The sequence below is a fragment of the Sceloporus undulatus genome, chromosome 6 (assembly GCF_019175285.1).
Source record: "Sceloporus undulatus isolate JIND9_A2432 ecotype Alabama chromosome 6, SceUnd_v1.1, whole genome shotgun sequence".
In the NCBI taxonomy this organism is placed as follows: domain Eukaryota; kingdom Metazoa; phylum Chordata; class Lepidosauria; order Squamata; family Phrynosomatidae; genus Sceloporus; species Sceloporus undulatus.
The window spans coordinates 105476536-105502255 of NC_056527.1; the positions used below are offsets into that span (position 1 = coordinate 105476536).

Below are 25720 nucleotides of genomic sequence, written 5' to 3' on the forward strand. Positions count from 1 at the left end.
ACACAATGGAAATGTTGAAAGGGTTTCTCCCCCTTAATTTCAGCACAATGGGTAAATGAAAGGATTTAATGTATAAATGAAACGATTTAAATGTAGATTCAGTCAAGGGTTTGTTGCTAGCAAAGTATAATTTTAAGCATTTGTCTTGCTCAGAGTTCTGTTAAGTATACTGCAAGCCAACAAGGCATTTTAATGAAGACAAGTTCATCCCAAAAATACAGTTGAGTATATAATAAAATACAATATACGCAATATAGCTGTAAATAAACCATATGAAAGGAATTTATATTTATATTAGTGTTTTTTATTTTGTAATAGCCTACATTTTTCTTCAATGTCCTATGTTTTGCGGTGCCTTGTCCTCCTTTGCAGTTATGACATCTGGTCATCCTGTTCTTCCATTATTTCCCATTTTACCCTAAAAGAGGAAACACTGCCCTAAATCTAATTGCTAGCCCACTTAGATGGGATTCATTGAATCAGTTGCTGAATGATAAGTCAACATGTGTGCAAACTCCATCGATATCAATGCATGGGATCAAGCTGGGATTGGCACTTCACTTTAGGCCATTACATACCCATCAACTGTCCTGATCTGGCAACAACAGTCCCCCCTTTTCAGCTCTTTTAAAATGTTCCAGTTTCTCTTTTCTCTTCCTACTTTCTACCCTTTTTCTTTCCTTTCTTCAATGGCTGCAAAGTATCAAACTAGGCTGCACTCCATTAGCAGGAAAGGAGAGTGGAATTTTGCTTAGGCAAAAGGCAAACTGCAGCAGACTTTCCTAGTTTTCATATTCTTCTTCATTAACAGCCTTTGTCATCTTGACCACACTCTGATGTTACTTGGTCACACATGTATTGGTTTTCATCTATGAAATGTTGGAAGACATGCCACTGTTCCTGAGATATTTTAACGTTTTTGTGCCAAGTTCTCCCCTTCTCGCTGCAGCCTCTATTGTTCCTTAGTCAGGTAAGGATAGCTGGATAAATTTGGGAAAGAGAACATTCCTGGCCTAAAACAATCATGCATTGCCAACTTTTCTTCATGGGATGGAGAGTCAGAGTCTGGACTACAACCTCTATGATGCAGTGTGCAAAGTAAACATGAGGGGGAAATGACCATTTTAATGCATCTCGATGGCTAATAAAATCATGCCCCACAAACAAAAGAATATGTGCAACAATAGCTAAGCTTAGATTTAAATGAAGAATGGAAAACTGAACTAATGATAAAAAAGGTAACATTTCATATTTTCCTTATCTACACACAAGAAACCTAAGTAAACATCATTTTTTTTTCACAAAAGAAGATAAATAAGTGCAACATGACTATTCTGTGTTACAAAGGAAGAGGAAGGTGCCAGTATTTAAAACTTTTCCCATGTGTGTGAGGGAGAGGTCTCGGAAATGCTCATTGACAGCTATTTCAACAGTGGAAATTGAGGGAACCAGGAATATGATTGGAAAAGACCTTTTTTTTTGGCAAGTGATCAGAAACATAAATTATGCACGCAACACAAAAACGGTAAATGTTCCTCTAAAAGGTGCATTTTGGGTGCGTGGAAGGAATTTTGATTGTGATGTCTGAATCTAGCACCCAGTAGTTCAGGACTTCTTCAGCAGAGGGCACTCCCTCATCAGAGAAAGAAGATCTCCCCTCTATCCAGTCAATCCTTCCAGTTTCCTTTTTTGTTTCTCCATCACTGCTTCTAGTTCTGATATTTTCCCAGAATCCTTGAAGAAAATGATAAAAGTTAGGAACAGATGCTATTCTGTATTAAATCACTTATCATCCCCATCCTCCTCTCCAGAGTCTTTGCATCTTAGGATGCATCCAGATTCATAAAAAAGACGAGAATTGTGTTCCCATTTATTCTGATTTTTTTTTTTTTTGGAGATTCACACATGCATTGTTTATCCTAGAATATTTTCTGTCAGCTTCTGGTATGATCAGAAGCTTTTTACTATCAGCTCCCCAGGCTGGTTTATTTGAAGCCCCTGTAAATTTGGAAAGAACAGGAAGAAAATAGGAGCTGTACAATCAGTCTTGATGTCCGCTTTAGTTAAAGCATATCAGATGCTTCCCTGAAAGAGATTCTACAAGTCCTGGCTCTTGACAACCATCACCACCCTTCCAACTATTTGGGGAAACTTGTACCTCCAACAGGGCTCTCTGGACAGTAACCTGGCTGTAGACTCGAGCTCCTTCCTCTGGGCTGACAGCTCTGAACTCGTCCTTCTGCAAGGAGAACAGCTGAGCTCCACTCAGAACTCCAAAGGCATTTACAGTCCTGTACAGTCAAGGGATGGAGAGTAGATAGGTGCATAGATCGTGGAAAGAAATAAAATGTTTCTCTGATTTACATTAATCAAACTCTCAATTCAGTACAGTTATGAAACTGATTATGTCACACTGACATAGATCTTTAGAAAGAGGGATGGAAGATTTGTTCAGATGAACACCAGTTAGAATCCACAATGGGCAAACAGCAACTAAGCAGATAGTTTGGCATTTCAATGACCCCATATCAAAAGCAAGAGCAAGAGCAAGTACATTTCTATACCACTTATCAGTGAGCTAGCACTCCCTAAGCAGTTTACAATGTGTAAACCAATTGCCCTCAGCAAGATGAGTATTCATTTTACTGAACTGCAAAAGGATGGAAGGGTGGGAGTTGCAATGGTCAATGAAGCAGTAGGACAGCCTTTCCCAACCATTTTGCCCTGGAGGAAACCCTTGAAATCAGCTCGAAGGAAACGCCTACAAAAAATATTATATCTATAGCTCAAAACGTTTTTCCACAATTATGATCTCTTGTGGAACTCTTTGAGGAACTCTTTTAGAGCCTTAGGGATCCAGGGAACTCTCAGTAAGAAACCTTGTAGCAGGGAGTCACTACAAAAGCCGATCAGGGGGGCATTCGCAGTCAGTTTTTTATCCTGAGGAGATGCGTATCGCTGTGCTGTTGCATATCAGGATCATTGTTCCCATTACATTTTGGGTTCACAAATCTCTCCAAGTCATTGTGCTATTCACTCATGCCATTGTTTTGGGATAAAATGGAGCCACCTCCATTCTCTTGAGTGATGCAGAGCAATCAGAATCGATTCAGAAGTGTACACACATTGCAGATCGATGCGGATCTTTCAGGAAAACTCAGGGGGAAAACCAGTATCGATTATCTTGGGTTAAGTGGAGTTTTGGGTAGTGCCCCCCCAAAGTGCACTGAGTGCATTTGGAATGAGTGTGAACACCAAGGAAATAACCCAGATTATTTTTGTAGTGTGAATGGGGTCCAGGAATCTTAATCAGGACAAATCTGCTTTTCTACATCTCAAATTTACATCCACTGAAATGACCTTTAGTAAGCAGATTTATTGTTTTCAGTGGTCAATACTCACTGTAAAAATCTGAAAGACCTGTATAACCTCACACAGCTCTTTGTAGAGTTAGAGTGAGGGTCATGATTTGCATTGTTCTGGATTCTATTATATTCTATCCCACTCCTACAACTATATATAAATATGCTTTATAACCTGAGGCTTTAATATCACTCTGTACCGCACCTGAAGGAGTGGACTGCTATCCACAAAAGCTCATGCTAAAAAAAAAAAATCAAGCTTCAAGGTACTGCTAGATTTCTTTTCTTCTTCCCTCCTTTTTTCCTTTTTTAATGCTGCAATAGATTAACACAGCTATTCTTATAAATTTAGCTAGCATTAGTCAGGAATGTAGAACCTCATGCCTAAAAATAAAGCAGTGGCAACTCATGAAAAGCTGTATATTACTGAGAGTCAAAGAAGCAGCAGCTGCTTTGTATAGTGGCCAATTGGAAAGTTGCTAATAAAATGATCAGATGCCTGCCAACTAGGAAAAATGAGTAGGTTAAGCTGACATATGCAGTTGTTATGACTGGCCAGCACCCAACATGAAATTTTAATATGTTAATGCCAGTCAATGAAAGAAAGTCAAGTAGCTTTTTTGGTAGATACCAAGGAATATATATACTTGGATGTTTTGCCTACCCACAAACCCTATATAAGATTTTTTTTAAAAGACTCACAATGGGTTGAATCCTTTGGCCTCTAGCCAGGTCCGGACTTGAGCAGCATTTGAATCATATCCTAAAGGCACACTGGTATCTGGAGCACGCTGGATATGAAGATTCTTGCGGCCAGTTGACCCATTGGCCAGCCTCAGGGCAAGCTCCTCATTGACGGTGCTGAAACGCTCTGTCAGGGCAGGAAGTAATATTACACATGGTCCCACTTAGTTGTAAACATTTGCATGGACAGGTAGAAGAATTTAACTTGTTTCCAATACAGTCCAATGTAACCATCTCCAGCAGTAGTTGAACATAGCCCTTCCAGAGAATCCTGTAGTATATTAATAGAAGGACAGCTATAAACTATACGCTATATACCCTTCCACATTTTGTCAAGCCAGCATGATGTAATGCTTTGAGTGTTGGACTAAATACTTTATCACATATGGCTTTTAAACCTCCATAAAAGTTGGAAAATAGTGCCTTTGGCAATACCTATCGCATGACACCATTTCCCTCTTATCACTTTGCCCTCCAAGTGTTGTTAGAGTGCACCTTGCCACAGATGGTGAAAACATATCAATGAGCTCCCAATTGTACTAATGTAGCATTAGCCCTCAGATGCGTAACTTCCTTGCACAGCAGTTCTGGGACTGGGCAGTTACATGGTGTCAGTGTCCCCTTCTCTCCTCCCTCTCCTCTCCTCTTTGCTATTCCAGAACCGCCTAGGTGTTTTTTTTAAACTTTCTTATTTGTTAAATCATATTAGCATAATTTTGGAATTGCATAAAACATACACACACAAACGAACAAAAGATACACTGGGTAGCATACAGGGCAGGAAGACAGGTTTAAAGACAAGGGTGGAAGAGATTGTGACGGACCAGCAACAGCTTGGTCATGCTATTGAAGAGGCATGTGATAGGGAGTGCTCCCAAACTGACATGTATACATTTCCTTTCATCAATGTGATCACAGCAAGAACAAGTATAATAAAATTCTAGGACTCTGGGAGGCCAGGGTTGTAACCTTCATTCGGCCATGAAAACCCACAGGGTGACTTTGGACAGTGTCACACTCTTTCAGCCTCAGGGGATGACAGTGGCAAATCCTCTCTGAACAAATCTTGCCATGAAAGCACTGTGATAGATTCATTTGAGGCTCACCATAAGACAGAAATGACTTGAAGACAAATAACATCAATTTTAGTTTTGTTCTACCAACCGTTTCTAAAATCAAATGTAAAGTGCTTTGTTGTAGAGGCAGAATTTGAGACTCCCCAAGGAAGAACAGACGTTTTATTGCGGTGGTGTGAACAGCAACATGACCTCTCCCCATTTCAATAGTTTTATTGAATTGATTGGGCCAGAAGCCAACCTGTTTCCTTGCAGTGCTTCAAGTCAGTGGAACAAACTAAGAAGTCTCCTGCTCTGTTTCACCCAAATGGCTTGGATCAATTGTCAGGCAAAAGAACAAAGTTGCCTCCTTAGAATTCTCTACTTCCTCTGCAAGGAAAAGGGGTCTTACCTCGCTCATTCAGGTCCATGCTAAGCCTCTCTGTGCTGGCCCAGTTCCTGCCATTGGAGTACAAACCTTTGGTCTTTGGTGGCGGCTGGGGTGGAGCTTTCTAAGAAGAGAGGGGAATAAGCAAAATCAATAGTTTGACCTCTCATTTTGTTTCTTGTGGGTCACAAGGTCACATATTACATCACTGATGCCTCTATCAGCTCAGACCTTCCAGAATGGCTGGGTTTTAACATGGAATCCCTTCAACTGTTTGGTTCCTACAGGACTTCTTAGGCCATTGTTTTGTGTTTGTTCCATTTCCATCATCTGTAAATTTGAATGTACAATCTATGTAGGTGGGGTAATTATAGGTGTTTACCTTCATTGGCTGACCCTAAATTCTAGTGTTGTTTTTTTAAAAAAATAAAGCTTATTATTCCTTCTTCAATATTCGTCACTTTATAAATGTCTAAACAGCCAACCTCTTTAGCTCCCTTTTCTAAACTTGTCTAGTTTCATACTGCCTCCCTTGTTGGTGCTGATGGTTAACTTGTTTTCCTACTGTATTTATTATGGAGTGAAAAATTCATTTTACACCTATGTAGCTAATGCTCAGCCATGAAACCAACTGGGTGACCTGAGGCAAGTCCAGTGCTCTCAGACTCAGAGGAAGGCAATAGCAAACCTTTTCTGAACAAATCTTGTCAAGAAAAGCTCCATGGGGTTGCCATAAGTCAGAAATGACTTGAAGGCACACAACATACACACACAGACAATTCATTAAAAAAAATAGCATTGACAGAAATAGAAACAAGCAAAAATGCCCCAACTGCTGAGGTCCAGCTCACCTTGCTTATCACAGGACTAATTCCATTGATCTGGGCATCTTTTTTGTGGTTCTGGACATTGGACTCCTCCTCAATCAGAACTAAGCTAAGAATATTATAGGGGACATAACCAATTTGTCCATAGCGGTTCTGAACTTTCCACCATTTCTTGGTGTCTTCCAAAACCTATCAGCAAATGAAAAAGAAATGTTGACTGTTAAGCAGAAATGAAGTTCCACCCAGCTCTCATATTCAGGGGTAGCCACTGACCATGCAGCAAAATACAACAAAATATATAATCCAACAGGTTTCCTGGATTGAAAATGAAGCTGTTCAGTGCCAGGTCAGTAAATGGAAAAAAAAAAACTCTCTTGCTCCAGGACCTGATCCTGGATTAGAATGGTGACCTGGCTTGCATACCAGAGCCCTGGCTTGATGATTGGGGATTGGGGAGGCATAGTGGCAGTGGTCTGTTGGGATTCCCTTTCACTCTCCAGGTGCCCTGTCACACAGTCTGCTGGGTTCAAGGATTTTGAAGATGGATGGCAGGCCAGCATTGTTATAGTGGTGTGAGCATTGGACTATGACTCTGGAGGCCAAGGTTCGAATCTATAAATGTAAACCCACTAGATGACCTAGAGCAATTCACACTCTCTTGGCCTCAGAGGATGGCAATGGCAAGCCTCACCTCTGAAGAAACTTGCCAAGAAATGATACTTAGGGTCACCATAAGTCAGAAACAACTTGAAGGCACACAACCACAACAATAATGATGGGGCAGAGAAGGGATTTTGTCCACTACCCAACAATCTCCCTTCCTGAGCTGGCTGAACTGGTCTTGATGGTGGTGTTGGATCGCTCCTTGCTTGTTGTCCTGGGGGGCTTCAACATCCATGCCAAGACCGACCTTTCAGGAGCAGCTCAAGACTTCATGATCTCCATGATAATATCTGATGCCACCCATCTTGCAAGACACTCACACTGGGTGGAATGATGGTGATCTGGGTGTGGAGGAACTTTCCATAGTTCTTTGTTATAGACAGATCTGATGGGATTCAGATTCATGAGGACATAGAGCCTCTGTAGGAGTAGGAGTGGAGCAATTAAGATGGTGTGCCACAGGAGGCCTATGGATTCCTGATGCCTCTTGGAGAGGTTCCTGTTGCTTTCACAGGCAATCCAGTCAAAGCCCTGGCTGAACACTGGAAAAGGGAAATGCTGGGAAGGACAAGATTCTGCCCCATTCTCCCTGTTGAGGTAACTGACTGTAAACTACATTTACACATTGAGCTCAGTTTGCAGCAACTAAAGTAAGCTAGAGGGAGGAAAGTGGGAGGAGGAGAGAGAAACTGGGACATTTTAAACGAAGTTGAAAAAGTGGGAAAACAAAGGATTACTTAGGCAAATTGGAGGGTATGTGATTCTCACATGCAGTCATCTACTATGTGATAATGTCCAGCAGCATCTCTATAAATGATCACCCCACCCCACTTCATGCTATTGACAAGTGATAGGCACTACAGGTGTCCTCAAACACCGACTCACCTCTAATGTGTCTCCCTGAAGCACCGACAGCTCATTATTGTTTCTGGCTGTGAAGTTATGGGTACAAGTTACCACTTTACTGTCTGGATGTCTGTGTCTGTAAAGAGAGAAGGGATGGAGAGCATACTGAATTATAAGTGGGGCAACATATGCTTTTATGGATTCTCTAGAACATTAGTAAAGGTTAAAACTGCAGTTGGAGATGTACACTTCCAGGATTCAACTGTAAGATGCAACAATTACTGTGCATAAGGCTATGTCTGTTTCAGCACACTTGTACATTTAATTTAATTTCACTTTTCTCCTTCACTGATCCTGAAATAAGATTTCTCCTGGCAGTGCATGCTTATGTTAATGACCTTTCTACAGAGCTAATCTAGGGCTTGGTTTAATCTAGGGCTGGAGTATTTAGCTCATGATTCAGACAGATAAATCCATTCTAACCGACAAAATAAGATTTTTCTGATTAACTGGGCTGTTAAATTTTTTACACATTATTTTTAGATAAAGTGTCTTGTAAAAATTGCAGCTGTCAAATATCATCCTAAAGGTAAATGAATAAATGAATTCACTGGCAAGTCTAGACTAAATGGGAAATCAACCTAAGATCTCTTTAATTAGATAATAGCTTCTATTTAATCAACTAGTCATTTAGCTGATTAATCACTGAGGGCTAGTTGGACTGAAAATGGTAGCTTATTCATTTTATTTCTTGCACAGTATTTTAGTTTGGTTATATTAGTACATCAGGAAATGAAAAAGAAATAATTAAGCACAGCTAATGTTTAATATTCATTAAATTGTAAGTATCTTACAGTTCCTTCAGTATCTCAGAAACACTGGGATTTGGCAATATGCTGAAATTTTTGCAACACTTGAAATTCAAACATTGACCAAAAAGTCAGATGGATAACCAATTAAAAATATTTGAATATTTTGCAATGTTTTAGTTCGATTTTACTGAAGAAACACTAAATTTGTAAAATTCTACAGAAGCACATACAATCACCCAATTTTGATGTGTTTTCCTGATTAAAAATGTGGTGGGGGAAGACTCGGAAGAAGTGAAGTGTTTAACATCCATCAGTAGTTCAGGTTAGCACACAACCCAATTAAATGGAGACAATAATGAAAATTCATGGTTGCACAAATTTTGAACAGAAAAAAACAACACCCAATGATACTGAAGGAAGAGTAAGATAATGGCCAGAAGGGGGAAAAAAAGATATTAGTCTACACCAGTTGTCCCTTTGATACAGCATTTCCTTCCAGAGAATCCTCTCCTTTGTGTCCCTTTTCCCAGCTAGAAGTTTATGGAGATCACAACATGGTCCCACATCTTGCCAAGGATTCAGAGAAAGACAGGAGATGAGGAAGGAAAGGAAGGAAAGTCATTCAGTCCCCCCACCCAGGCCTACCTTAGCTGGCTGCCTAGTGTCCCCCTCTCGGCTCTCTTCTGGGCGCCATCTTTAAACCGCTGTCCTCTTGTTTTCATCCTGTTATATTTCCTTTCTTTTCCCGTCACCACAAGCACCTGATCTGCACCACTTGCTGTTCTCATTCTGTGACACCTCCAGTCATGTCTGCTTCCCTTTCTGCCCTCTAAACCCTCTCCCAAAAGCAAAAGCTGATCCCCCTGCTCCACTCCATCAGTTTCTCCTATAGTCTTTCCCCAGTAAAACTAAGAGATCCATCTCCTGTCCTCTTCCCTACATTATTTAGCCCTAACAAGTTCCATTGCCTTTCAAGATAACCCTAGCCCTACTGCTCTGATACATTCCCATTGTCTTAGAAAACATAGGCCTCCTGATTTTTTCTTCCCATGGGTACAACTGGATGTCCTTTGTGGTTAGTTAGCTTTCTGCCAAGTCTGCACCTCTTCAAAGGTATCTAAGGGATGAAAAGTTCATCATGCCCTCTTGAGCTGTTACTGGGGATGTTGTTTTGTTCTTTTAGCCACTCTGCTGTTTGACATTAAGAACGCACTGTATGTGCTCCATTGCAACACAACCACCTTAGGGTGTTTAGCTGTTACTTAGGTGTGCTTTCCTCTATAGCTATTCTCAAAGTGATATAAATGTTTCTGCCAGGGCTTTTGTTGGGCCAAGCTATTGGCCAAACTATTAGTGATGCACAGATGCCTTTTGGGAAGCAACAAGTGGGCTATATTTTTATAAGTTTTGCACAACCATTAAAACAGTGTAGGATCTAAGGAGTCTGTCTTTTTATTTCTTCCTCACTGGGGAGAGATGAACATAAACAAGCCTACTTAGATTGTAAGCCCGAGGGCAGGGAATTGTCATATTAAATGTTTATAAGACACTCTGTGAGACTGCGTGGCTGAAGGATGGGGTAAAAAGCTCTGAATAAATATGTACAGTGGGCTCTTCGTATCCACTGGGGTTTGGTTCCAGGACCTCCTGTGGATACCAAAATCCATGGATGCTCAAGTCCCATTATATACAATGGCATAGTGAAAAGATGTCCTTCTATAAGATAGCAAATTCAAGGTTTGCTTTTTGGAATTTATATCTTTTTGGAATATTTTCAAGCCATGGATGTTTGAATCTGTGGATAAGGAATCAGTAGATATGGAAAGCAAACTGTAATCTATTATCCCTGTCTAGGAAATATGAAAAAAAATCTGTGATCCTTCTTCGTAATATTTACTCGAGGAACCTCAATGCATTGTGGGATACATGTCTGTTGGGCAATTATGAAATTATGACAACTTTGACTTAGTTGGGTGGCTCCGCGTATGTGCCACTGCACTCAGAATAAGGTGCAAATTCTTATGCAGTTTATTCAAAGCTGAACGCTAAAAATCCTGTAAAGGCCTGGCTGTATGCTACCTTCATTGTGTGAGAAGAGCTCAAATGAGGAGACATTTGGGTCTGGAAAATTCTGAAAGCTTCCCCAATAGCAGGCAAACAAAACTGGAAGGGATTGGAAAGGAAATGCACTGCACACACATCAAAGAGGCTATTAGGTACTATTCTTTTCTGTACCAACTCAACCATGAAACTATTTGGGTAACTTTGGGCAAGTCACATGCTCTCAATTTCAGGGGAAGGCAATGGCAAACCTCCTTTGAACCAATCTTGCCAAGAAAACCCCATGATAAGTTCACCTTAGGGTCTCACCATAACTTGGAAACGACTTGAACAGTGACCACAACAACTTCTCTTTTCCCCTCTCTGTGACTTTAGGGGAAGGGACAACAAAAATTAGCTGCTGAAAAGAGAAAGAAGGGGCTTCCTAGTTTATTGTGTGTACACCTGCAGAACTCTCTCAGGTAGCAAATGTAATGTGTAGCCAAGACTCTACAAGAATTCTTTGTACTTTTATAGAACTATAATTGCCAGGGATATATTGCAGAAGCCATAAGATTAGACTTCAGCATGTTTGTATTTTTAGCATAGATGTGGCTCAACCCATATTCTTTAAGATATCTGGAAGTGGACAGCCACGGTCTTAACATGTTATTGAAACATGTCCCTGTTATGTAAACATCACACCATAAATACTTGTAGAAATCTACCCTATTTAAATGGAGAGGTGACTAACCTAGATTGTTTTAGTGGCATGTAGGAATCTGAATCAGTCTCTGTCTTCTGTGTCTAGTCAGACATACCTCAAATCCAGAATATCTAGTTCAGCTAGAAAAGAGACATCTGGTTTTGATTTATTTAAAGAAACTATGAAAAAACATATTCCTTCTTTGGCATAACATCAGTAGTCAGTCACTTCCTCATGTTGGGTGTGCACACCTTTTGTTGGACTGATGGTTTTAAAGCTTTGATTAAATCATTGTGGGCACATCTGTACTGCACAATTTGAAAAAATGGTTTCATAGTCATTTCCTTTCTTTAGAGAATCCTGGGAACTACAATTGTTGTTGTTGGAAATATACCAAGTCTAGAAAGCTTATGCTATAACCTCTTTCATACAGTCAGTCTCAAAGGTGCCAAAAGATTCCTTTGCATACTGATATTCCAGAGTAACATAGCTATGTTTCTGAATTGTTTTTGTGTGCCTTCTAGTAATTTCTGACTTATGGTACCCTAAGTCAAACCTATTACAGGATTTTCTTGGCAGAATTTCTTCAGAGGGATGTTGCCCTTGTCTTCGTCCAAGGCTGAGAGAGTGTGATTTGTCCAAGGTCACCCAGCAGGTTTCCATGGCCAACTGGGGATTTGAACCCTGGTCCTAGTCCAGCACTCAAACCATATCACCATGCTGGCTCTTGGGAAATGTAGTTAGAGATCTCTAAAAATTCTCAGAATCTCTTCCCGCTACAATTTTCAAGTTTATGTGGGGAGAAGCCCATGATCATTTGGTCTTTCACCCTGATAAAGGATAGCGGGAAGGAGAAAGCTACTCAACTGGAGAATGCTATAGGAAATTAAATACATATTAATAGTCTTGGAACCCATATGCCTGATTATTTTATTTCAGCCTGCACTTATTTTTGATCTTGTCAAAGATGAGGCGTAGTGGAATGCTACAGAATGGGGAATTTACAGGAGCATGCAGTAAATGAGGGATATCAGAACTCTTTGGAAGCTACATCTCAAATCACCTCCCTGGTCACTGGATTTGAATCTGCCCTTCAATTTAAATGGCTTATTTAAAAAGCGTGTATGTGGAGGAGTATTATCCCCAACAGTAAAGAGGACTATGCTTTTTAAAAACTGGTACATATGGAAGATTTCATTTGAATTTTTGTAGCAGCTGCCTGATTAGTTCAGATGTCCTCATTTATACTTGATGTGTGATGGCAGGTAGACAGACTCCTTGCCTATAGCTGCTATAAATCCAGATATAGGGCAATAATTTTAAATTAATTTATTGCATTATTATAAATTAATAATTTTAAATTATTGTTCCCGTCAGAAAGCTGCTAAACACCTATCCTAGGTACTCGTCCTCCCACCCAACCCAGCAACTTGCAACTTAGTCTACAAACCACCACCCTTCCCTAGCTAAACCCCTGGTTACTACCTCACTATTTAGCCCATATTACTGGTTCCCTGCTCACCACCTGACCCAACTACACACAGTGCAGAAAGACAGAGAGAAAAAGAAAACTGATTTAAGGGGATGAAAAAAAGCATTGCAGAATTTATTAAGGCTTCCCAGGAACAAATGCCCCATAATTGTTCTCTGTCCAGAGAAGACACCTCCATACCTTTAACATCACTCAAAATTTGCAGGTTGACCCAAACCACACAACCTCCTCCAGATTTCCCATTATAAGCCTGTCAATATTACAACCTTCATGATGATTACAATCCCTCTCTGATCCAGGGAATGGCTTAGGCGCACATGATGAAGATTTGGTGAATGAGCATCTGGGTTGGAAATTCTGTGTAATTCAGGCTTTGTTAAGGGGAGCTGTTGTAGTTTAGTGACGAGAATTGATTTTTGATTGTGCCTGTGGGGTTATGGGTACTAGCCACACCATTCCCTTTCCTAGACGCCAGAGTGAAGGCTGACATATTTTAAAGAGGAGAGACCACAGTTCTGTGCCAGAGTACATGTTCTGCATGGAGAAAATCCAAGCTACTGCTATCTCCATTGTTTCTATTAATCAGGGCTAGGAAAGGTCATACACCTCAACGTCCTAAAAGCATCAGATCCTGTGTGATCTTGGATGCTAAGCAGGGTCAGTCCTGGTTAGTACTTGGATAGGAGACTGCCAGGAAAATCCAGGTGCTGTAGGCTATAATTCAGAGGAAGGAATAGGCAAAACCACCTCTGAGTATTCCTTGCCTTAAAAAACCCTATGAAATTCATGGGGTCACCAGAAGTCAAAAGGCAGCTTGAAGGCATGGACATACACACACATACACAGAGGAAAGGTCCCTTTTGGCCTGAGATTTTGGAGAGTCTCTACCATTTGCAGAGGAAAAAATACTGAGTAAAAATGACCAAAAGTTCAGTTCAGTATATATTTAGCTTTATATCACCACACACCCTCTCGCTGTTGTGATGGGTTCCTTGGGTTCTAAAAATATATAGCTGACTTAACTGTCCCCTGGCCTTGTACAAGTATCTTCTGTTATGAAACCCTGTTTTTAAACTTTTAGCCTTCCAGGTATGTGTCTGTTTGGGGACTGGAATGGAAAAGTTTGGAGCATAGGCAGTTTAAAGAAAAACAGAAAAGGCCTTAGGAAAGGTTGATGTTTTGTGGCCTCTCACATATTAGGGCAGAAAAATAGGCATCGTCTATTAAATTCTGGTTTTTAAAAAAAACATTTTCATGAATAGAAAAATGTAACAGACAACATCGGCTCCTGGCCTTACCCATCCCATCCTATGCTTCAGGATCCTCATCTCACCTCCCGACCATCTTCCCCCCTTTGCTTCCCAGATCCTTCCAACCCTCTGTTCCAAAGTTCATTCATCTCCCAAGTCATTTTAAGTTCAATACTTTCTCAACTGTCTATCAAGTGTCTGAAGGCCTAAAACTTGGAAGGGACTTACCCATTGGCTGCAATTTTGGCAGCTGATTGCTGTAAAAGAGGAGAGAAAGAAGAAAAGAGAAGCAGTGAACTATTAGGACATGACAGTCATCACAATTAGCCCAACATCCCTGCTAAAGGAAGTCGCCCTCCCAATTACCACTTTCAACTTATTAGCCCCAAGTCATAGGGCCCTTTTACACCACACAGTTATAGCTATATGTTTTCATTTTAATTGATGTGGTTCCATTGTGTGTTATCCAGAGTTTGTAGTTTAGGGAGAGGTGTTTAGAATTCTCAGTCAGAAAACTCTAGAGCATCACCAAACTACAAACTCCAGGATTTCTTAGGATTTTGCCATGGTAGTTAAACTGGAATATAGAGTATAGTGTTGCATAGTGTGCTTGGGCCCATAGTGATGTAATCAAAGCAATGTGTGGTCCTCCAGATGTTTCTGGATGATAACATCCATCACTCCACCCTGGTTATGCAGGGTAGAGCTAGTGGGAATTGACATCTCCCAACATTTGGAGGGCCACAAATTGCCCACCCCAGTTCTAAATAGACTCTGCGTCTGGCTTATCAACCAGAATGATTAATCAGAGCCATTTTGAGGTAGAGACTAGGATGATAAACTCTGACCCAAACAACTTCTCAAGGGACTGTGGGTAATTTTCCATGTCTTAGGCCCAGAAGAAGCTTTCTTTTCTATCATGAAGTTGTCAAGAACTCAATATCCAGGTCATTTTTCTAGTTGAAAAAAGGCCTCTTTTGGACCTAAAACAACACCAAGAGCTAAGAATATAGCAAAACACACCCTACATGGAATTTGGGGGCAAAAACTTGCAAGGATTTTTTAGGGCACCGTGTACACTGCTTTTTTCCAGTTCCATGATAATATGGAAGTCACCAAAAGGAGGAAATGAAATGGAAGTTGTTTTTTCCAGAAAAGGTCCAGCGTGTAAGCAAGCTGAGCAACTCGCTACATTCAAGAAAAAGCCATCTCTCTCCTCATCCCCAAATAACAGCAGCATTTTTTACAGATGTCTTCCTACCCTAGAAGTGAGTTTTGCAACCATCCATTTTACTGCCTTTGGATATCAACACTTACCTGAGCGCGACGTTCTTCATGTCGGTGTTGCATCTCTACTGGATCTTCCCAAGGCTGTCCAGATTGGTCCAGACGTGGCGGCTCCCACCCACTTTGGAAAGTTGGGGTGTAGGGAGCAGCATAGTCCCTGGGGAACTCTAGTCTGGGGGAGAAAGTGAGAAAGAGGAAGAGAAGGAGGCAGTGAATGGAAAGAATGAAGTTGACAAAACCACTCAACTGAACTGCATCAGGCTGATAAAATGCCAGTAGCAGCTGGTGGTTCCCATGTCGGCAGGAATCTTGGTTTTAATATCAACTTTAAAATATCTATCTAAAGTGCTAAATCCATGGTTCAGCACCTTGGTTAGCTCCTTTAAATATTGGACTAAAAGGTGGGGTAAATTTTCCACCCTACAAGATGCAACTGCAAAACACAGCCCACCATGAATAGGTCTAATTCACCAGAAGCATCTGAACAATTGAGAAGGAATAGATAACAACCCAAGATCAAACAGGTCCCATCTCCCTTTCCCTACCTTGGCCTGATCCAGTTGTCTCCCAGTGAATGCCACAGCTCAGCTTCACGTTCCCCTAAGCAGCTGCGCATTAATGTGACCGCCTCCAGGGTCAACATGGGACTGCGCACCTCAGAAGCAAATGCTGGTCCCCCAGAAGACTCCACAATCTGAAGTGGGATATGAGAATCAGAACATAGAACATGTGGCTCCCCAAGACAGATAGAAGCTTAACTTTAATTCCTGTCCCAAAGAAACTTGTTGGGGATGCTTTAGCTGGAGATCCTACACTGAGCAGGGAGCTAGACCTGAGGGGCCCTTCCAACTCTATGATTCTATAAAATATTCATTTTCTCTCCACACATTCTACCCGCACCACAGAAACATATGACACTTTTTTTTTCAGGTGAGGGATACATACAATTGTTGCTTGATAAATATACTACTCATTGCACATGGAATTCTAGCTTGTCAATGAGAAATGTTCTTGATTAGCCTTCTCCCAGTCAATTTATTTTGCTATGTGCAATTGTTATTATTATTTTCACATGAGCTTCAGTCCCACAACTGCCATCTAATTGGTACTGCTCAGGAATCCCTGCACCTTCTCCTCCCACAGCCCTCGCTTGAAGACACGACATACCATCTTCAAGGGGTTGAAGAGAAAATGTATCAGTTCCTCTGAGGTAGGGTTTGTGATGTTAGACTTCAGCCTTGCCTAGATGGTGGGAATAAAAATATTACATATTAGCATTGGCCAGCCAGTTAGCATCAGCTAGGCAGACCACCCTCTGCTTTCTTGGGATAAAAAAATCATTTGGCATAGCTCACCAGAAGGCTGAAAGAATATTTTATCTTAGCCAAAGTGTCCTCAAACTCATCTTGGGAAGGAGGGCGAGCTCGGATTGTCAGGAGGCCCTCTGTGGATACAGCAAAGACAAACAAACATGTCATGGCTTAGTCTTATACTTTACAGTGGACTTTTCCTACATGCTGCTGAGGTTTTGCCTTCTAGTTGAGGATCCATTTTGGATTGTAAAGACCCTGGAACCTTCCAGTATAGCAACTCTCCACACAGGTACAATGGTTTGCCATATCTTTCCACTGTCCTAATTTTATGCAGTCCTGATTAATCCTCTGTCATCTCACTTTTTCAGCTGCTTTTAAACTGTTCCTCTCTCCTCCTCCCACTTTTCCCTTTTGTCCTTGGCTTGCTTCAATTGGTGAAAACTGAGTTCAAATGCAAAAGTAGGTGGTATACTATTAACACAGCTGGGGGGGGGGTTGTAGAGGAGAGGGCAGAATCCTATCCTTCCCAGTAGACTCAGGAGATTTTTCATGGGTGGAAATCAGGGGATTAAAAAGGCATTTTCCCAGGAAAGTCACACAATTGCAGTGAAGATTTTCACGCACATTGTGATCTGAGAGGACTTATTCTGGGAAGAACTAGGAATGCTCCAGGAACAAACCATTCACGGGGCAATCCTGTGAATGGTTGTTGCTGGAGCATTCCTGGTTCTTCCTAGGGCATGTCTTCTGAAAATCTTCACTGCGATCACTTGAATTTCCTTGGAAAATGCCTTTTTAATCCCCTGATTTTCCCCATGTGTTAGTCTCCCAAGGCAAAATCCGATTGGTTATACTTGCCCTGGTATTCCTCTATTAAATGTTGGGAAGTATGGTTTCTAGTATATGTTCAGTATCTTGATATCACAGTGAGCCATGTCAAAACAAGAGGTTTGTATGTGAAGTGAGGTTCATTAGGTCAGCAAGCCTTTTGGAGCTTTGATGAAATCTCAAATTCCCACTTCCCAGGCTGTAAACCATTCCATTTTATCCTGGCTTGTCAGCAGTCATAGCAGGCAAAAAAAGTCATTGGGTGGCCAGTTCAGGATCATCCCAAGCCTTCAGGTTTCCAGGTCAAAACCTAAGACCTCCAGACAGTCCTAGTGATGTCACTAATTATGCATTAAATACCAACCACAGTTACTGACAGCCTGTCATTCAAACACACCCACATACAGATGAAGAGAGATAACACATTTTCATGTGTGGAAATTAAGACAGAAATCTTAAGGGCTATCCCAAGATCAAGGAGAAATGAGAGGATGATTATTGTTTCTCACTTATTTAGGTAGATAAGGAACATTTAATCTGTCATGGATGGCAATGGCAAACCCTCTCTGAAACATCTACCAAGAAAACCCTGTGATAGGTTCGCCTTAGGGTTGCCATAAGTCGGAAACGACTTGCAGGCACCCAACAGCAAACAACAAAACAGGCTTCTAGCCAGGAGATGGATGCAGAGCATAGGGGAGGGTGAGCCTTGGCACAGTAATGACTGGGAGGGAAAGAGGAAACTAACTAAATACATAGACTGGAGAGTCTTTGCATGTTGCACCAACAAAACAATTAAGGCTTACAAATTGTAGCAAGTGACTACCCTTGTAGTTGAACTGGAGATTTACACACAGCCCTTTCCTCTTGCCTGGAGCTGAGCCCCTCCAAACTGGAGAAACTACAGCCTTGTCTCCTTCCTGGATTTGATCCACAATAACTGGAAGCTCAAGGCCAGTCCTTCAGCTCTGACAACCCTAAAGACAACTGATATTGCTTCCCAAAGCAGGACCACATCTAGCCTCACCTCCTGGCTCTCGACGACGGCCCCTGGCAGAACGTTTGCGTTGATCCAGTACACGGAAAGCTTCAGCAGACTTCTGTAGCTTCCCCACAAAGGCTTCCACATCATCAAAAACCCGGTTCAACAGCTCCTGTTAACCACAAACACAAAAGAGAGGCAAGAGATAACATTCAGGTTTTGCACTGTACAAGGAGTTCACATAGCAGGACTCATCGCACAATCCTTACATATTTGCTCAAAAGAAAGATTTAATGTGTTGAGAGGGGCTTACTTCTAGCTATGCAAGTACAGGATTGCAGCTTTACTTTCTAAAACCAGAGAAGCTGGAGTTCCAATCTACTTATGGAAGAAATTTCTTGCTTAAACCTTTATGTGGATTGGGGGCAGGGAGGGAATTTGCCATTACTCAGTAACTAAAAAAAACCCTCTGAAGAAAATTTCCAAGAAAACTCCATAATAAGTTCGCCATAGGGTCACCATAAGTCAGACACGACTTGAGGGCACACCGAAACAACAAAAAGCAGGGCACTTTATATATGTAAAAAGGAGGAGAAGAAGGAATTTGTTAAGTTTCCTCACTACTGCAGATAAAGATCGAGTCTCCCTTATCCAAAATGCTTGGGACTAGGAGTGATTTGGATTTTTTTTTTTAATTTTGGGATACCTGCATTTTACATACATAAATAATGTATCTTGGAGATAGGACCCAGGTGTTAACACAAAAATCATTCATGTTTCATATATACCTAATACACATAGCCTGAAAGTAATTTTATACAATATTTTTAATAAGTTAATTTTTAATAAATACAATAGGTTTTGTGCACGAAACAAAATTTGTAAACCATCTGAAAGCAAAGGTGTCACTATCTCAGTCACCCATTAAAAGGTTTTGGTTTTTGGAGTATTTTGGATTTTTGAGTTCCGGATAAGGAAGACTCAACCTGCATAACAAATACAAATGGGAAACAAAATAGTAATATTAAAAACCCCTCTTTGTTTTTCTGTTGTTTTTCTGTTGTCCTGATATCAAATCATAGGTTGGGGGAGAGAAATGGAAAAGAGAATGTGGACCAGCTTGGAGTTTCCAAACAGTTGATGAGCCCAGTGTCTGCCTGTGCTGGAATGCTTTGGCATCTCTTCTCCAAAGAAGAAGGCTATAAGAACTACTGTGTTGGCGCAGAGGACAAATAGAATTGGATCTCATTGCAAATTACCACTCATTTATGAAGATGACACATTCAAAAAAGATTAGAAGGATCCATATGTGCAGCTCACTTTATTCTTAGTAAATATATTGTTGGGGGGGGGGGGGAGGAGTTAGAGAGGGTGACATTACTGTACAGTCAGCCCTCCGTATCCACATACTTTTTATCCATGGATTCAAGCATCCGTGGATTGAAAATATTAAAAATATATATATAAATTGCAAAAAGCAAAAATTGATTTTACCATATTATATAAGGGACACCATTTTACTATGCCATTGTTTTTAATGGGGCATGAGCATCCACCAATTTTGGTATCCATGGGGGTGCTGGAACCAAACCCCAACAGATACCAAGGGCCCACTATATTAGCATTTCTCTGCTCTCTTGAAAGCTGTAGGCAGTGAAATGGAGAATACAGAAAAAATGCTGACCCGATAAAGCTATATTTCCCCCTACTCCTGCAATTTAATAAAGAGACTAGAAATGGGTCAACAGCATGCATGCATATCTACTCCATTCAGTTTAGATCTGCATGGTATGGTGATTTGAGGATACTAAAACTCTGGAGACTAGGGTTCAAATCCCCGCTTGGGCACAAAAATCCACTGGGTGACCTTGGGCAAGTCACAGACTCGGAAGATGGCAGTGGCAAACCCCTCTAAACAAATCTGCCAATAAAACCCTGTGATAGGTTTGCTTTATAGGCTCACCATAAGTAAAAAATGACTTGGAGGCACGCAACAACGACCACTGACAGAATAGCCTCAAGGACTGCATGTACACACTACCCAATCATAGCAGTTTGATATCACTTTAATTGCCACAGCTTCATCCTATGGAATCCTGGGATGCATAGTTTTCTGTCATCGATTTCTGGTGCCACACTAAACTAAACACCCTACGTTTCCTTAGGAAGGAGCCATAGCAGTTAAAGTGATATGAAACTGCTATAATTCTGCAGAGCTGATATACTTTATGCATCTTAGATTAGCCCAGTTCATAAGTCTGTTGTGAAGATGACAGTTGGAGGCTGGGGGCGAAACCCAATGTGAGGAAAGGCAAGATACACATATGAGTAATAAACTCCAAACCAAAACACACACAAAACTCTAAACAGCTTCACACAGCATACCACTGCTGGGAAAAAATGCAAACAACATGTGGTCTGAGGGCTGTGTAGAGAGAGTACCAGCTCCATGAATCACTTCAATAAAATAAAAAGAGTATTTTCCCAATTTTTTACTGAGAAAAAACAACAACAGATTTTGCTTGATTGTACACTGTTTGACCTTGATACCGAGTCAAATATATACAGTATTTTTATGTTTTTTGAAAAGTTCAGATATACCAAAATGCTCCAACGGATTCTGTGCTTTCAACAGTTATACAGCAGGCATAAATGCATTAGTTACAGCTCTCCTCATTACTGCTTTCCCACTTTGCATCTGCTAATAGTTACTGTGCCAGGGACAGAAGATGAATAATCCTACTGGACAGGAGCAAACGAGATATAAGGAAACGCTTAAATCCTGCCTTTGGCAATCACATCTATCTCCCATTAATCTAACCTAATTTAAAGGTCATTCCACTTATTATACCCTTCCAGCTAACTCACCACGTCTTTCTCAGCACGGATGAGGGCTGGGTCAGTCTCCCCTGCCAAGAGGTCTGGAAGTAAATAAAAAGAGCCAGGAAATTAGGGTGCTGTTGACAGACTGCAAACCAGGGATTATGTCTGTTTTCAAACCTTCTCCTTCTCCATCTGGAAACTACTTGTCTGTTACTCATCCAGTCCTTTCACCTGTTCTCTTTGGCTAACTGGAGCAAGAGTTAGAAACAACGTTTTGGTTTTACTTTACAAGTAGAGCGAGTGAAAGGACCAGAAGAAATGTGGACCGTTAATGTCTCTGATCAAGAAACTGTTAAAAGTCTGCCTAGCAACTTAGGAAAACAGCTGAAGACCTTTAAATACTACTGAATTATAGCACTATGATGCCACTTCAACTGTAATGGCTGTATCCCATGGGATCCTGAGATTTGTAGCCTAGACATGGCTGGCTGAGAATTCTACACTACCCCCCTAAACTGCAAATCCCAGAATACAACCATGGCACTTAAAGTGGAATCATAGCATGATAACTGTATACAGTGGTCTCTCCACATTTGCCTGGGTTAGGGGTGATGGACTCCCATAAATGTGGAAAAATTTCAAATTAAATAAACACTATTATTTTAACCTAAGAGAACACCTCTCTAGGAATTTTCAGGTCCTCCAGTGCAACTCTGTGGTCAAGATCTGCCAGACATTGATAATAGAATCATGCTGGAGGACCTACAAGTGCCTAGAGAAGTGTTTTCTCTAGGAACTTCTAGGTTTCTCCAACACAACTCTGTGGTCAATTTCTGGCAGAGTTGCACTGGAGGACCTAGAGATTTCTAGAGAAAACATATTACTTATACCCACAAATAATCAAATCTGCAAAAGTGAAAGTTGCAGATGTGAAAAGCCCCCTGAGAATCAGGATTCTCTAGCTCTTCTCCATGAGGTCAATGAGATACAACATGATTTCATGCAAGTTTTCTCTGGAGTTGGTCTTGTTGAATGCACTTAATATATGAAGCTTATTGTTTTTAGTAAACATATGAAATTGTTTTATACTCAGCCTGATCACTGGTTTATCTGGGCCAAGGTGGTCTCTACTGACATGCAGTAGCTCTTCAACATGAGAATAGATTAATTGGAGATGCCAAGGCTTGGCAGCTCCTGGGAACCTTCTGTCTGTAAATCATATGCTCAGTGGGGAGAGAACACTCTCCTTACACCTAATATAGCTATTGGTACTGAAGGGTACACAGGCTTACGCTGCAGCTGGCTTGGACTGAGAGACACATTCTTACCGTTCTCTTTTTGCTCTGGTGCAATGACCTTTGTCCTGGAAGGCATCTGTCGGGGAAGCTGAGGGACGGTATCCTTAGTCTTTTGTGTCTGGTTGCCAATCCACTTTTGGGTAGCTCTGTCGACGAGAGATAAAGCAAACAATTGAGATAAAGAGGGAAGGATCTTCCTCTGTTCTGGATCTCAGTCACCCTCTAACTTATACTCTTCATCCAGACCACAGAGAAATCCTGGTTCTTATAGCCTCTCAAGAGACCAATGTTTTTAAGCATAGGCCTATTCCCATGTCCAAGAGTGATTGCCAGGCTGAAATGCAGCAGGTGAAGTGTTTCCTGGTAAGGAGGAAAAAAGTAATGGGAATTCTTCACTTGTTTTGCTTAAAGCCTAAGGAGTTTATCACATGGGATGAATCCCATGCAGAAACTAGGTTTAAAGTGAGAACAACCTGCTTTTGTGGATTGTTTTTCACATGACGTTCAGAGTTAACCTGAACAGAAAGTAGAAAAAATCCACAAATGCGGGTTGGTTTTCAGATGACTTTTGCATGAAAGAGAAATAACGTGAAAATAACCTGAACGGAAAGCCGACAAAACCCGCTTTTTTAACTTTCAAGAAAGTCCGAAAGCAGAAAGGAGTGGTTTTTGTTGGCTTTGTTGGTTTTGTTTTTGTTATTTTTGCATTATTATTCTTTCCACCAATGTGTTTGAAAAACAATCTGCGCTTGTAGGTGTTTATTGGATTTTGAAATCCTGTTTTTGCACGGGATTTGCCTCTGCATGGTAAACTCATAAGTCAGGTTGCTGTCAGACCACAAAATGGGTTCTCTGATGGTGGCAAACCAAAGGGATGTCTTCCTCCAAAGATCTTAAAAGACTGATTGGGCTCAAATGAGAGAATACAATCCTTCAGATACCCTGCTGCTAGGCTGTATGGGGCTTTCCAGGGTATCTGGACATTGCACTCTGAATTGTGTCTGGAGACAGTAGTGAGCAAAGGTGTCATAAAAGTGAATCATATCTTCCCTGTACCCAGCCCTGGTCAGCAGTCTGGCTGCAGTATTTTGGAAAGCTGATGTTTCTGAACATTTTCAGATATCGCTATAGAGCACATTCTAGCAGAATAAACAGGATTGAGGTGTCACTGCGACCAGACCAGACATCTCCAGGACAAGGCATAGATGGCACATTTGCTTCAACTGTGCAAATGCACTCTTGTTCTCAGTGCCAAAACTTGAGCATCCAGCTTCAAGGCTGAATCCAGCAGTACACACAAGTCATCCTCCCTTGTAGTTATATTGCTGCTTAGATTAAACATACATCAGGATATAAACATCAGTTGCTTGTGAATAAGGTGTACTTTTGTCCTGATATATTTTAATCCCCCTTTTCTCATCCCTCCAGCTCCACAGGTGTATGGATCTTTACTCACCTGAGCGCTTCCTTCCTTTGGGTATTTCCTCCTGACTTGAAGTCCAGCAAAGCACTGTTAATGTCCTGTCGGATCAGTTCTGCCTGGAGAAAGCAAAAGAGAAATTAGGATGAAAGCTTGGTCAGAGCTGACAGAACTCTGCTGTCTTCTCCTTCCTCAAGACCCAAAGAATATATGCTTTAGGCAATATATTCAGGGGGCTGAGCAAGATGACACTACAGAGTCATTTCCCAAACAGTGTCCATTTTTCTTACCCCAGTGTGGTCACACTCAAAGAAATGGACATCAGGTTTCAGCTGACTGGATTCCTGGCACACAAGCAGAAGCAAGGGCTGGGACCGGGATTCGGGTCTAACAGCCTCACAACGAGCCACGGCTGCCAATCCATAGTTCTCCAGTTCCTCCTATGGGGCAAACAAAGTCACCCAATGTTATGCTAACCCAGAAAACCAATATGGATCCTTCTCTAAGGCAATACAAAGCCTGGGAATTACTTTTTAGAATTTGTTGCTTTTTATCATTATAAAGCTTGCAAAGTAAACTGCTTTCATCACTCATTGCTATGTTGATGAAGTAACTTGATATTTGTTGCCATTTTTGTTACTTCCTTGTGAATCAGCCTCCTTCCTCTTAAAACGTAGTTAATGGCTGTTATTCATTACATCAGGAAAGTAGTTTTACTCTTTCTTTTTGTTACATTTGAAATGTAACTTCATTATACTCGTTATACCCCAAAACATAACTACTTGTAGCAAACTGTAGCTGAATCCACACTGTAAAATAATCCAGTTTGACACCTGTTTAAGTGCCATAGCTCAATGCTATAGAATCCTGGAATTTGCAGTTTTGTCAGGCATTTAGCCTTCTCTTCCAGAGAGCTCTGGTGCCACACTAATCTGCAATTCCCAGAATTCCATGGCATTGAGCCATGGCAGTTAAAGTAGGGTCAAACTGGATTATTTCTGCAATGTGGATGGAGCCTATGTTATTTGTTACTTTTTCCTTCCAAGCTCTGAAGAGGGGGTTTAACTCCTAACACCACAATCACTGGTTGCTCCTTTACCTTTGAGTCTATGTCAAAGAGCTTGATAGCCGATCCATTGACTTGAAGTAACATTTCCTGAACCCAGATCTTCCCTTGGGCATCCATGATGGACAGTTTCCTTGTGGCATCCTCCACAGATGCCAAGTCATCTTCTTCTCCAATTGAGAAAGTCACCAGGTGCTGGAGGACACAAAAAAGCAAATGAAGCATGGACATATCTACTACATGTCCCTTACATTTTCTGCTAGTTTATTTCATTGGTTCCAAACTGTTCTGGGAAATCTTGGAAACTGGCTGAGGTTACCTTAATGGGAAGATCAGTTATAGTGGACAGAATTCCTTAAAGACACTGTGCCCAATCCATCATTATGGATCTTGCCCTAAAAATTGGGCAATTGGAGAAGGGTAGTTTGTCTGTGTATATGTGTGTTTGTGAGAGGGAGAGAGTCGAAGGAAGGAAGGAAGGAAGGAAGGAAGGAAGGAAGGAAGGAAGGAAGGAAGGA

General features: G+C 41.1%; 1 protein-coding gene across 1 annotated transcript in view; it reads right to left on the reverse strand.

Moving 5' to 3' along the window:
• Nucleotides 1-303: 303 nt before the first annotated feature.
• EPS8L1 (EPS8 like 1) overlaps nt 304-25720 on the reverse strand; it is a 30493-nt gene continuing 5076 nt past the window's right edge. Inside the window, exons 4-20 of the mRNA XM_042474840.1 lie at nt 25236-25397; nt 24427-24576; nt 24173-24255; nt 22747-22862; nt 21464-21516; nt 18641-18767; nt 16828-16916; nt 16640-16714; nt 16018-16166; nt 15503-15644; nt 14414-14442; nt 7925-8021; nt 6401-6565; nt 5574-5673; nt 4065-4233; nt 2159-2291; nt 304-1734 (exon numbers count right to left, since the gene is read on the reverse strand). Of these exons, the coding sequence (XP_042330774.1) occupies nt 1660-1734; nt 2159-2291; nt 4065-4233; nt 5574-5673; nt 6401-6565; nt 7925-8021; nt 14414-14442; nt 15503-15644; nt 16018-16166; nt 16640-16714; nt 16828-16916; nt 18641-18767; nt 21464-21516; nt 22747-22862; nt 24173-24255; nt 24427-24576; nt 25236-25397 (1914 nt within the window). The 3' untranslated portion in view covers nt 304-1659. The remainder of the gene's footprint in view (nt 1735-2158; nt 2292-4064; nt 4234-5573; nt 5674-6400; nt 6566-7924; nt 8022-14413; nt 14443-15502; nt 15645-16017; nt 16167-16639; nt 16715-16827; nt 16917-18640; nt 18768-21463; nt 21517-22746; nt 22863-24172; nt 24256-24426; nt 24577-25235; nt 25398-25720) is intronic.